Here is a 14,854-nt window from a genome sequence, read left to right as displayed (position 1 = left end):
AACGCTCGGGGTCAAACAGCCAGACAGGTCAAGTGCAGTAAAACAACAGCATCCATAAATGGTTTTGAACCTTCCAGAGGACATACTCACTCCTGTGTTTGCAAATAAACTGTAGTAGAAAAGTAAAATGTGTTCATATCGAGGAATCACTCAGGTGGGTTTGTGTTCGTCTGCAGGATGATTTATTTACAGCTGGAGGATCCGTCTGGGACAGAGATGTCCAACTCATTTTAGTTCAGGTTCCACATTCAGCCCAATATGACCTTAACTGGGTCAGACCAGTAAAATAATAGCATGATAAACCACAAATATTGACAACTACAGATTTTTTTTCTTTGTTGTAGTGCAAACAATACCCATTAAATTATGAAAACTTATACATTTACAAACTATCCAAACAAAGAAAATGTGAATAACCTCTAAAACTGGAAATTTCTTAGGAAAATTAATTGCAATTTTAACAATTTTATGCCTCAATGTGCTTTACTAATGTGACCTACAAAGGCACAAAACATTTAGTAACAGGCAGAATATTGTTAAAATTGCATTTAATTTTCTTTGGACATTTCAAGTTGTTCATATTTATTCAGGTTATTCACATTTTATTGATAAAGGATCGTTTATAGGCATAATGCAATATAATCTTTTTCACATTAAACAAAGAAGAAAATTTGGAGTCATTATTTATAGGTTATAATACTATTATTTTATTTTATCATATTGGTCTGCATGTGGAACCTGAACTAAAACCAGTTTGACACTCTTCACTGTTACTATCTTCAGTGTAATTTCTGCACTTTGCAAATTCATCCCATGGGCTGGATTGGAACCTTTGGAAGGCCGGTTTTGGTCCACAGCCTGTGTGTTTGACACCCCTGGTCTGGGATGAAGACACTTAGCATGACTTCACTTGTTTCTATTTCATGTGTGTGAATGTAAAGGTATCTCTTCAGGTCACAGTTGGATACAGGAGATGATTTGAACAGTTCTGTCACTTCACCCTTCTCTTTGTTTTCACCCTGTTCATGACACAAAACATTCTCAAATAATAACATTAATAAATCAGCTTTGAGTCATTTTTCTAGCATTGTCAATAATATCCTGCAACCTTTTTTAGTTTTGAGTCTGTTACTTACAGGGGTTTCTCCAAGATCACATGGCTGCTGTTCTTTTTCATGTCTCCAAGTAGTTTTATGCGACCCACATTTGCACATTTACTGTCAGTGTGGCCTGAATCCTTTATCGTTCCATCTCAAATATGTTTTCTTCAGTATGCAAAGTGAGCTCCAAATAATCTTGTGATCCTCTGGAGGCAAAAAAATACTCATTAATGAATAAAACAGGTCGGAATTTATGCAAATACATACGTATTGAGACATGTTCTACTGAAGGGACCTGTTGCACCAGCCGATGTAGTTGAGCTGGCTGGAATGACAGTGTTGAAACACTAATAATGAAACTGATTCAAGGAAGTGACTGAGAAACCCGTTGAGCTGAATGTACGTGTCTGCTGAACGTACACAGTTCAGCACCTGCTGTGAAGTCCACGGTCAGTAAAGCTGTGGACATCTGGCCCGGTTGGCACCAGAAGCAGTCGTCACATTCAGACCTCATTCCTGACCGCACCTCTGACATCATCCGACTTACTGATAAAGTCACTCTTCCCCCTGAAACTGTGAGAAAAGAGCAGACGCAGTGAAGAGGGAGACGAGCAGCCGGTGGGAGGAAGGGAAGCTTTAGTCTGAATGATCATCTCTACATCTCTACAGCCTATGGGTGTCTTTTCCAAACAAACAAATGTGTGGCGCAAGAGGAGCATCGCTTGTTTGTCTCGCATCCGTATTGGGGGGGGGGGGGGGGTGAAGTGACGCTGCATGCTGTTGTGTCCGTAAAACGCCACCGTCTCTCTCTCTCTGACTTTGTTTCTTTTTCTGTTTCTAGTCTCTTATTCTTTCTCACACACTCTTATCACCTCCCAGTGTGCATTGCTCTCTCTCTCTCTCTGTCGGCGTGCATGTACTTAACGTGTTTGTCTGATTGGACAGCATCTGGAGGCAGGTTGTTTCCATCAGCTGCATACGGAAACATTTTTTCCTCTCGCCTGGGCTTTTACCATCATTTGGATGTTCTCAGGGTTCCCCGTTTTGCCCGAGGAGTTTCTACAACACCACTCTGCTATTCCAGTACCTCAGTTTTACAGTTTCTACCCCTCTGTGTGACTCGGGAGACGTTTATCCTCTGTGGATCTGTCAGGTTTTGATTGAAAGCTCAAATCAATAGAGTAGACCAAGTGGAAACAGATTCCACTGGGGCTGGATTAGAGGAGCTGTGGCGCTGGTGGATTGTGCATCTCAGACAGGAAGTGGTTAAATTTTATCAATGAAGATGTGACCCCACCTTACCTGCACCCCCCACTCACTCCACCCTGTGGCATCAGGGCTGGATTCATGCCAACTCCGTTGTCCCTTCTTCTCATCATACAGAGGTTTCTAGGTGCCAGGGTTTTGACCTCAACTCAGTGGTATTTCTCCTTAGCCTACACTTGCCAACTTCCTGCCACAAGTGCACGTGATGCGCAGCAGCAGAGCACTACACTGTTTTTTTTCTCATTCATTCAACAGAGCTATTCAAGAATAATGAAGTCATGCAGTTTCTAACGGCTCCAGACACTGATGTCATGAATATCAGCTTTTTTTCCCCTCTTAAATCTTTAGCTCAGAGCTCGAGCGCCCGCCGAGCCGGAGAGGAATCCTCAGTATCGATACAGACTGTACAGCCTTGGAGGATCCTACATGGATCGAGTCCACGATGGCTTGTAACTCGATAATGAAGTCATTTCCTAGCCTGTATTTTTTTTTTTTTTTTTTTTTTTTTTTCATCTGGCACGGAAGGGGTTAACAGGCTGTGAATTCTTGATTGCCAACTCCCAGGATCATATCTCCTGTAACTCAAATCAGGGCCATCTGCGCTGGGCGTATGCCTGCCTTCCCCCCTGGCCTACTGCACTCAAAGGCTCTCTGTGCTGTGGTTTGCCTGGCCCTGTCACGTGACTTCTCTGAAAATGCCCCCTCCCTCCTCCTCCCTCTTTATTTCCAGTAAACTGTTTGAAAGGAGGGGGGTGAGTCAGAGTAAAACCAGCTTCCCTTTAACCACAGCTTGTTAAAGAATTTGTCAACGTGGACTCAGGGGTGCATTTTGTGTGTCCGTGTGTGTGTCCGGATAGAATAGAATGTGTTTTTTTTTTTTCTTCCCCCTTTTCTTTTTTCTTGAAAGGGGACTGTAGCTACGATTGCGTCAGGAGTCCTTAATCACTCCACTTCCTGTGCCAGAGAGCACGGGCGGGGGCTTGTCAGGAGTTAATGAGATGAACTTTAACCGTCTTCAAGTCGGGGGGCTCGCGACCGCTCCGGAGATGTGTGTCTTCTGCGTGAAAGAGTTTCATTGAGAAAAAAGAGAAAACACAGCGCGCAATAGAGAGAGAGAGAGAGAAAAAATGTGCGTGGGTGTTGACTTGTGTATAGGCTATGCATAGATTTTTCCTTGTCTGACACTTGAATTTTCCACATGGAGCAGAGTAGCCTTGTTGCTGCCTGTGTTTCTGTCTGATTGAACTCTGTACCCCATCAACCTCCTGAAAACAAAGTGTTTACTTTATCACCGTCCTCATCAGGGGAGAATCCTCTGAAAATGTCACATAAACACATCGCATTATACGTAAAATAAAAGTAAAACATCACTTTCATGGTTTAATCTACAACCATGCGGATAACCTCAGATGTGTGCAATGACATGAGTATTCTAAACCCAGTGAGCGGTTTAATACAATGGGAAGAAACCAAGTGTTCTGTTTGGCTTCATGTATCAGGTTTAACAACGGTCTTCCTTCTGGTTTTTCCCGGTGCAGTTTCCTATTAACTGTCATCACCTGGCAGCTGTAACCGAACATACAAACTATCATGTTAAACCAAGAGTTCAGTCTGTGTAAAATAATAATACCCTGACAGGAAAATTAATATTCATCTCCTAAATATCAGCTACCAGTAATGATGATTATTGTAGTAACACAATGGAACCACATGTGTTCACATGAAGGTAAAAACATCTGGGAACAAGACGAAAAATGTCACCAAAAAGTCTGCACACAAGTAGGTAATTTAATTGTCCTTTTACAGTATTCTCTAAAGGTAGGAAACATTTCAATCTACAGTGTTATCCTCTGGCATCCCTCTGATATAATTGCGTTAGTGCTAACCTTGCAATGAGTAAACCGGCCTGTCCTCAGTCACTTAGTCCAGAGTCTGCACTTTATTCACAGGACTATGTCTAAACAACCTTTATCTTTGTTACCGAACACTTCAACAAAAAAACAATGCAGTATATTTTCCAAAACAGTGACTCATTTTAACACGAAACGCTCAGATTTTCATGTGAAAACTCCAGCATTACAGCTGTAACAACAAGCCTGAACTGGTTAAATGTTCTTGATTTCCTGAGGAGGAGCACTCCTGATTTGCTTATTCAAATGATGAGTTGACTAATCTGACCGCCACAAGTATTTAGGGGCAGAAAAGCCTATAAACAACAGATCAAATGCGAGTAATGTTCCCACAGAGGTCTGCTCCATGTGGGGTGACTGTGCAGACTGCTGAGTAAACCGATTGTGCCGAGCAGCCAAACCCGGAACCAAAGCCTCCATCGTTTTAATGACACTGCACCCTTGACAAGATCTTACCAAATTTAATTGCTGCTAAGCCCAGCCCTGCAGGCCGGCAGTGACGGGGGTGGAGGGGGAGGTGTGTGTGGGGGGGATGGCAGGCAGACCTTGGCGAGATGCCTGGCGAAGATGGTGATTTTCCATAAGCCGCCAACAACAGAGTCTGGATGTCTGAACCCCAGCCATCTAAGATAGACGCTTCCCCGATCCAGAAAGACAGAGTCCAAGTGCATAGTTGAACTGTAGTAAATCACAGTGTCACAAGTTCACACACATACATTTACACCCCCCCACCCCCCCACACCACCACCACCTCCTCGGGGACCCTTTGTTCAAGCTGCAGTGATATTTTAAGGCTCACCCTCCCTGCATGAGCCAAACGGTCAAGCAGAGCTTCTCATGCAAACAGAGCAAGTGTCATGATGTCAGAAAACGAATGGGCTTCACACTGGGATTGGTTGTTCTGGGTCCGACTCTGGCCGTGACTCTGGCCGTCGTCAGGTGTTACCGGGCCAGACACAGCGTTCGGCGGTTCAGCTGTAAACCAACCACGCACATTCCTTCCCTCCCTGTCTCCCACCAGCTGAGCAGCACACACAGCGACAGAATTAAACTGAGCCTCGTCCTATGAGAAACGTTCGCCATTGGATGTCAGTGGAGGGAGAAATTCAAATGGGGAACCAATCAGATTCACTGTCCCTTCGCTCCCCCCACCACCACCTTATTAGGTGACCTCCCATGTCTCTCAGATTTCCTGCTCGCCGGGTTGCACCCCGTCAAGAATGTCATGAGCACTGTACTGGTTTTGTTGACCTTATTAGGTCTGATCCAGTATCGCCAGCCCCCTTCTGCACCACAATTTTATGATTGAACAGTGATGTTTCAGTAACAGAGGCCTCGCTTTTTACAGGAAACAGTTTTTTACTTCTTTATAGAAGGAAAATCTAATTTTTCCCCATTTTTAAAAATCTATTATTTATTTTTTCTTAAAAATATATTTTAATAGAGCAAATAACCCCCTCCCAACTGTATGGTACATGTCCATTAAATACATATATGACTTATTAAATATTAAATTCTAGAAGGTTTCACTGCAAAATCCTAAAGATCATTTCAGAACATTTTGTTGCTACAAAAAAATTAAAGATCATGAATGAAGCAGCTCTGAAGAAATTAACTGAATGAATTTTAGCATAATTTTACAAATGTTCATTTCACTGTAAAAGAACCAGATTGATTCATATAGTCTAATTAAACAAATGTTGTTTTTTTTTAATTAGTAATTTCCTGTGCTTTAAAATGTCTTAAAGTATTGAATATAAAATTAGTTAAAAGTGGAGACACACTATTAATTTCAGACTGTAAGTAAATTTTTTTTTAATTCTTAGTTTTTAGTATCTTTCTGCTTAAATATGTATTAAAGTTTTATTTACTAAGACACAAACAGGGCTTGAAAATAAAGATGTGAGTAAAATAAATCAGTTAAATATAAAGTTAAATATAATTGCTTCTTTTTCTACAAAAGCATTATTTCCACAGTAACTTGATTTGTCACAGAAAGAATAATTTTATTATATATTTATCCACAGTGCAACAGGTCCTGTAATTTTCCTAAAATGTATAAAACTAAAATATGGAATTAAAAATGCATTTTTTAGCTGTAGCCTCCTCTGTCAGCAGATCAGAGAATTTCTTAACATTTTGAAGGCCTTGAAAATAGAGTGACAGTGCGTTTTACATTTTCCTTCATGCATTATATGGGTTTTATTTTACCAATAATAATTTCCACACTTAAACAGAATATTTCTATTAAAAAAAAACTATTAATTGTAATTTAGAAATGACAGACTTAATAGTTTGTTTGATTTACCTACATGTTCAGTGTGTCTTCCACAAAGTCCTGCATCAGGATTTTCCTTCATTCCCAGAAATAGTTTAAATAAACTCCAAACAGATTAAAGCTCCTGTTTCCAGAAAAGAGTGAATATTAGGGAAAAATCTGTGTCATTGCTGTGAAAAGAGGCTTTTGTTGAGCTGTCAAGAGGGATAGGGTAAGACCAGCAGAAAAGTAAGAATTTGTGAGTCACAGGAATGACCAAAATCTGTTGTCTTGTTCTCACATTCCCACTGACAATGTAATTATAACTGGTACTGGAGGAAACATTCAGACATGCTATAACCAGTTTCTCACTTATCACTAAATGTAGACGTGTTTTGCAGATGAGGGTTTTTGTTTTTACAGAAAATGTGGCAGGTGAATCAGTGCATTGAGAGGTATTTATTATTTATCCTCACTGGGAAAAAGAGGAAATTAGAAAAGGATCTGTTCTAATTCTAAACACACACCTTTACCTTTTTATTGACTGGAATAAAAAGACATTTTTTTTTCCATAAGAAGTGATTTTATTTGCAGGTGAGTTTAAGTTTTTTGTGATAAATATACTCAAGAAGGCAACAAGTGTTGCTCATCACTGATTCTTTACACTTTTATTTCTGTAAATGTGAGTGAGTTAGAATTAATGCATGTCAGTTACATTGAAAAATACCTGCTTAAGCCTTGTTTTTTCAATATTTTTATTATTTAAAATTAGAGACATGAATATTAGAGGATGCAGAAAAGTAAATCTGATTTTCCCTGAGCAGAAATCAGCCTGAGACACAATCCGTTCTGTACAAAAAACACATGTATCTGTGGAAACTCTAAACATCTGACTCTGCTTTACTGAAATTAAAGCAGTAAATGACATGGTTGATCACTTTCTGTGTTACTTAATATTTGATTAAAATGTGAAATAGTTTTTGCAAAGGATACATTTAAGAGCAGGAAATTCCTCTTGTTGCAGCTGCTGTTCTTCCTTGATAAATAAAAAATAGTCAGGTCATAAAAATCTACTTATTAACTCATATTTCGTTTCATTTGGTCATTAGTTTATTTTTGGATGTGAAATTAAATGATTAAATGTGAATTTACAGGATTTATAGAATAGAATATAAATATTAAGAGTCAAGGCTGATGGAGAAAAGCTCAAAAAGCAAACCTCACCCTGAAATTCTTCTCATTTTAAGATGAATTTCGTCATTTATTTCAAATGTAAATTGTTTGTCTTTTAAAGCTTTATTTAATCATCATTTCAGTGACTTTACAGCTGCTGCTCAAAGTGTTTAGTTTCACACTTTTCTATGACATTTTCCACATAAATCCTGAGAAGCAGTGGGAAAAGATTTACTATTTTTCTTTTTGCTTTTTTCACTTCATGCCTTATGTTTTTTTCCAGTGCCCAAATTAATTATTAACACACCAACAAAAAAAATCAATAAAAATTACCCATGATAACTTATCATATCATATAAATATAATGAGAAATCAGTTAAAATAGTCAGAAACTGGCAGTTGGAGTAAAATATTCAGATCTGCAGAGTAACATGCATCAGTTAAAAAGATTAATCATGATTATTTTATAATGTGTTTTTTGGTCAAATTCATTAGAAGAGGTTTCATCAGTGTGATTTGTTTAGTCTGTATCAGAAATCAGGATGTGACACATGAATGAAACATGATGAACCTTTAATCACACATTTCTCCCTTTTCCTCTTGTTTAGGATTTCGCCACCAGAGCAAAAGTAGGAGTACAGAAACTCATCCAGAAGGTCGGATTCTTTGGGATTTTAGCCTGTGCCTCTGTGAGTAAAATCACACATAATTATTTTATTTTGAATATATTTTAACATGTTCTTTGACCCTGCTGTCAGATTCGCATCTTGTCTTGCACCAACTTGTGACATTTTGCTTGATATCAGAGAAGCACAAACAAAAATAAAGTATCAGTAAATAAATATAAAGTTTAGCCTTCTCTTTATTTTGTTTTCTTTTGTAGAATAAATGTATTGATAAAGACTCACTCTGCTGATTTGTGTTGAATTGTCTCTGTGCATGTTCTGTCTTCTCTGTTACATGTTTTATTTCTGAGGGTCAATGACACAATCTGATGTTAAATCTGTTTTATTTTTTTTACTTTTTAAAATTTTTTTTTATTTTATATGTATATTTAGATTCCGAACCCTTGGTTGATCTGGCAGGAATAACAATGCGGCCCTTTCTGGTTCCCTTCTGGACTTTTTTTGGTGCAACGCTCATGTGAAAAGCATTCATCAAAATGCACATTCAGGTGAGCTGATGTTAAATTATATTTCTATGATCAGGTTGAGTTCTTCACATGATGTAGTGGAGCGTCTTGTAAAAGGTGAAAGCAATGAGTGGAACTCTGCTTGTATTGCTTTAAATTTCGATGTTCCTCATTGGTAAAAGATCTTAAATATTACTAGCAAGTTGTCAGTTTTACATGGGTTTTAAGTGTTGTCAGAGACGGAGTGTGTGAAATCAGCATCTCTGCTCTGTACTGCACTCAGCTGGGACTAGGGAGGCCATTTTGTGAGCCAAAGAGGAGGGAGTCCAACCATTTTGTGACTGCAGCTGCAGCAGCTACAGTGCATTTACGGTAGACTGACAGAGAGCAGAAGATTGACAACTTCTAGAAAGTAGAGTCAGGCAGTAACAGATACTCTGTACTGTATCCCTCGACTAAAAGTTGTGTTTGGAGACTTGGCATCATCAGCATTCTTCTAATCCTGGAAAATCCTCAATTTTCGTCCAGGAATTTGCAGTATGTGCGTGATTCCTGTCAGGGCTCGAAGCTGGAAACGGCCCGTTGTGACACTGAGAGAAAGGGTTAAAAAACAAAAGCCTGTTTCCAGTTGGCCTCTCTCCTTATCATACGCAGAAAAGCATTGTCTGGGGCCCAAAGTGAGGCAAGGTGGGGGGGGGGGGGCTCAGAGAACGCCAGCTAAAGCAGATAAACATTGTCTGTGGGAGGTGATGGAGAAGGAGGGAAGGAGAGGGGGAGGTGGGCTGAGGGGTGGGGGGTGGGGGGGGGGGACCGTGGCATGCACATCCACACATACAGGACCAGATTACACCCAGGGGTCCCATGGGCCCCCACTGACAGAGGTGTGTCCCTCCCCGTGTCACGGAAAGAAAGACTTCACCCGGCTCTCCAGTGTTTTCTGGGGGCCCAGTCCTGCTTCAGCTGCTTGGCCTCATTTGGTTCAAGCTCCAGTTCGTCTCAAACGCAAACCTAGTGTATTTATCACAGCAATAAAATGGATCAACTTTTAATTTCTCCTGTTGGGTGTCAAGGTTCTAATAGTTTTGGATTATTTCATTCTAGTTTAGTTTTATTTAGTTCTGACTTCTTTTTCTCTAATTCAGTTCATTTAATTAGTTTTTAGAGCAGGTTTGCTAGTTTTTATTAGTTTTCATTTTTTTCTAAATGCTTAGTTGTAGTTTAGTCGTCTCTTTCTCTTCGTCTCTGTCGGACGTATTCAAATGCAAATCCCAGACAGGACTCTGCTGCTTTCTCCCAACTTAGTCTCCATGTTTCCAGGTAGAGTGGGGGACCAGAAGACGACTGAAACCACAAGTGAACACAAGTGACGGACCAAGAAAGTGTCCGTATGGTGCTGCTAGCTATAAGTGCTAGAGCGAAATAAATTGATTTCGTGTCAATCCAACATTGACAAAGATGAAAACGAAGGGAATTTTATCCATAATTTGTATCCGTTTTAGTTAGTTTCATAAGCACACAATACAGTTTCAGTTAGTTATCGTTTTTTATTTTGTTATGTTTTTATTTATTTCAATTAACGAAAACGTTTTTACAGTTCTAGTTTTCGTCATTTCATTAGTTTTCGTTAACGATAATAACCTTGTTGGGTGTCAGGGTTTTCAGAGGCTTAAATATTGTCTGGATTCCAATATTTTTCATGAGTTTGAAGAGTGGGGTTAAGGGTCTGAAGCCCACACCTATGAGTCACATGTCCTTCATGTTCTATCCAGTGGCTCTGTAAGGAACAGAGATGTTAGATCTGAACATGAGAGCATTTTGGTGTCATTGTTGTATATGGATAGATAGATACATAACTTTGTCTCACAATTCAGTTAACACTCCCCAAATGGTTCAAGAAGTGAATCGTAGTACAATATATAAAACACACAACACAGACATGGACCATTTCATTCATCGTCTATACTGTCAGTGTGAGCAGCTGTATGTGGTCATCCAGGCATAAATATGCAGTCACACACAACACACACACACACACACTAAAAATCTTCTGTGTATAGATGAAATAACATGTTTTTAACATTTCATCAAAGTGTGTCATAGGCTTTAATAGGTACTGTTTTTTTTTTTTTTTTTTTTTTTACTTCATTTGTATTCGTTCATAGTGAGTTTTTTTCTTAATAGTATCCTGCTACTGCTCAGACCATCATCTGTGGCTGAAATGTCTATTTTTCTTAAATGTTCTGTAATTTCTGAACCACTAATTCACATGTATGCATTAACAAAAGTGGAGTTCATCAGTTTTTCAGTGATATTACACAGCTCCTATTTATTCTTGCTCAGACTGTTGTGAATGAAACATTATTAATCACTGATTAATCAGAATTTCCTTCTTTGAGCCTGTGAATGACTAATTTTATACCTCTGCAAAAGCAATGAGACAGACAGTGATTGGTGAAAGCTAAAAGCATCTTACCAATTAAGTTTTTGTCAATTAAAAAAAACAAAAAAAAACTATGCTCTAGGTTCTTGAGTTACATGTTCGACACCTACTGTAAATGAAGCTGATGAAATTGAGGTTTGAAACACCTATTGTGATCAATACTATAGACAATACTTTAGGAAAACTAAATAAACTTGTACATGTCAGATACCAAAAAATGGATTCTTGGTCTTTGATAGTGAATAAACCTAACACATACCAAGCGTGAACCAAAAACCAATCAAACCAGTTTTCTTTGATTAGTAGTATAATGCAATCACAAACATTGCCATATTATACAAAAAAAAAAAGGTTATAATTTGAGGGTACCAATACTCATAAATCATCTTCCACAGAGTAGGACATCTGCAGTTAAAATGTAGACGTGGGGAAGTATTTATTTACAGCTCCAGACAGATTTGTTTTATTTATTTTGGGTCAAAATTGACTCTTCAGATTGTAAATGTTTCTTTTTCCAGACTTTGGTGCATCAGTGGGGTAGAGAAATGTGTTTTTCATTAAAAATATGTCATTTCACATTGAGTTGAAGTTCGAATGAATAAAATAAAATCAAAATTCTGTGATTGTTGCTTCTTAAGTGTGAATATTTTCTATTGTCCTTCCTCTGCTATGACGGTAGACTGAATATATTTGGACGTCACGGACACTTTTCTCCATTAATGCACCAAACAATTAATCAAGAAAATAATGAACAGATTAATCCTCAGTGAAAATAATTATTTGCTTCAGCCATAATTTCAACACAACACTCATTTTCCAACTCATGGAAGTGGAAAGAATCTGTCTGGAAGCTTTAGCATTGTGTCGTTATCAAAATTCTGATTAAAACTAAATTCAGTCCAAACAGTGATAGACTCTCAGACGATAGTCAATCCAATGTCTTCTGTCTAAAAATGGACATGATTTAGGGACAAATCCATCTAAAAGGATACCAGATTCCCCCTGATGTTCAGCTCCTAATTGCTCTGTAATAAGAGGATGTGTTCAGTAAAAACACTGCTATTTGTGTTTTACATTGTTTATTCCTGGTAAAAAGGCCAGGTCTAATAACTGGTCAAACCCTGAACCTGAGACCTGACTAATACTGGATGTACTTAAAGGCAGACTTCATCACTGGGACTTTGATTAAAAATTTTAAAAGTAGACGCAGTACATTCAAGCACAAAGCTGTGATAGTAAGTAACATCTGATTTAATTTATTGTCAACATTTTAATGTACAGGGTGGGGAAGCAAAATGTACAATATTTTGAGGCAGGGATTGAAAGACAGTGTATGACCAATTAGTTTAGTGAAAGTCAGGAGAATTTATTTGCCACAAGAAAATGTCCATAATAGAAAATGTTTTTATTCTATGTGTCCTCCTTCTTTCTCAATAACTGCCTTCACACGCTTCCTGAAACTTGTGCAAGTGTTCCTCAAATATTGGGGTGACAACTTCTCCCATTCTTCTTTAATAGTATCTTCCAGACTTTCTGGTAATAGTTTTGCTCATAGTCATTCTCTTCTTTCCCATTATAAACAGTCTTTATGGACACTCCAACTAGTTTTGAAATCTCCTTTGGTGTGACGAGTGCATTCAGCAAATCACACACGCTTTGACGTTTGCTTTCCTGATTACTCATATGGCAAAAGTTTGTGAAAAGGTATGGATAATAGTGTTAGGTATGATTATGACATCAGTATATGTTTGGGTTCCAAAACAACTGACGTAGTGGTCTGCTGAGAAAAAACAACTAAATGTTCAGTGTACATTTTGCTTCCCCACCCCGTATGTGGTACTTCACTGCCTCTGTTATAAAAATGTTTAAACTACAAATCAAAAATGCCTAATGTCATCTGTACTTACTACTAAATCTGTGACTGAAAAGTTAGAAAAGCTAAAGCAATAATGAATTAACTAATTTTATAGCAAAGAAGTCATTAAATCTGGGAGAAGTCTTTAGTTTTTTATCTCCATATTGTGATGCACCCAAACTTTATAACAGGAGGACTACTGTCATATTACTTTTTCACATGTAAATCTACCAAATTATGACTAAAACATGAGCTAAATCATACATTATTGTATGTTTTAGCATTAAAAGGCCATTTCAGAGGGTTTACTGAGTTGTGATGAGATGAAACGCCAGTTAGCTGATGATGACTCATAGCACTATGATAGAAGACAATAAAACTAGTATTTTCTTATGAAAGCAAACAGTGTTATAGTTCTATAGTTTCTATTACACCTCAGTAAAGAAATAAAAATGTACAAGTAAGCTATATATTAGTTATATTAAAATCTGCTTTAACTTGTACTAACTGTTGAAAATATGAAAACATTTCATTTGTAACTATATGTTTATTCCTCTTTTAATTAGTTGAACAGAAGCCATATTTAGGATTATAATAAGTTAAAATAACTAAGGCTGTGTATCGGCAAGAATCTAGCGATACAATACAATCACAATACTAGGATCACAATATGATATATCAAGATATATCATGATACTGTTAAAAGGCAATTTTTTGCTTGTTTCTTTTTTTAAATGATTATTCCTGGAAGAATTGAATTCCAGCAGAAATCTGCACAAATCCTAAACACATTTGTATTTGATCCTAACAGGATCTGATGTTCTATCACAAAATGTTCAAACTGTGTTCAAACTGAAATTCTGTTTTCCAGACATTCCAGTTTCAGATCCTGTTCAAATGTTCAGATTCTATTAGATAACTTTTCGAGATAACTTTTGTTGTGATCTGGCGCTATATAAATAAAATTTTAATTGTTTGATTAATTTGATTGGTTTTCCCCTGTAAGTTGCTTTGGAAAAAAGCGTCTGCCAAATGCATAAATGTAAATGTACTAGTTCAGAACTAACATCAGAACAGTATTTGAGTTCAATCCCAACAAAGGAACGAACATTATTGAATAAAAGAGTGGTAAATAATAATAAATAAAAGAAAAACAATAAAGAAAAACAAAACAAAAATGAACCTCCACAATATCTGCATTTGAATAAATACCTAAAAATATTAATGCGGTACTTTTTATATTGATACAGTATTGTGAAATGAAATATCGTGATATATTGCAGAATTGGTATTTTCTAACAGCCCTAAAAATAATGTGATGTGAACAGGGTGTTGTCATCATGATCTGGTCCAAAAGCTGGTTTAAATGTTCAGATAATTTTGTCAAAGAGACACAGGAAAGGATTTGCATATTTGAGCATCAACGATACACAACAGAATGAAAAGATTCAGGAAACTGGATGGATAATGTGAGTACAGGGCCAGGGTTCGAGCTCAGACCTGTTCAAGCCCCACAAGCAGAACCATCATTCATCTAGACCTGATAGAACCACATGGATCAGAACCGTACAGCCACATGCTGATCACTCCATATACTGTAGGATTTTTGTCTGTCTGTGCAAACTCTGTATTAACCCACAAAGACCCAGAACTACTTTTATTTCAGTTCCCAAATTAATTTTTCTCTCTATTTAACCTTTAAGTGATTTATCACCATTTAT

General features: G+C 37.7%; 1 protein-coding gene across 1 annotated transcript in view; it reads left to right on the top strand.

Annotated features, from left to right (window-relative positions):
- The window catches only part of LOC115433574 (vacuole membrane protein 1-like), a 99,467-nt gene that overhangs the window by 40,303 nt on the left and 44,310 nt on the right, over positions 1-14,854 (top strand). Inside the window, 2 exon segments of the mRNA XM_030155054.1 lie at positions 8,315-8,399; positions 8,765-8,880. Coding sequence (XP_030010914.1) covers positions 8,315-8,399; positions 8,765-8,880 — 201 coding nt within the window.

Source organism: Sphaeramia orbicularis, chromosome 14, assembly GCF_902148855.1.
Source record: "Sphaeramia orbicularis chromosome 14, fSphaOr1.1, whole genome shotgun sequence".
NCBI classification, from domain to species: domain Eukaryota; kingdom Metazoa; phylum Chordata; class Actinopteri; order Kurtiformes; family Apogonidae; genus Sphaeramia; species Sphaeramia orbicularis.
Note: the sequence above shows the minus strand (reverse complement) of the source record. Positions and strands in the feature narration are given on the sequence as shown.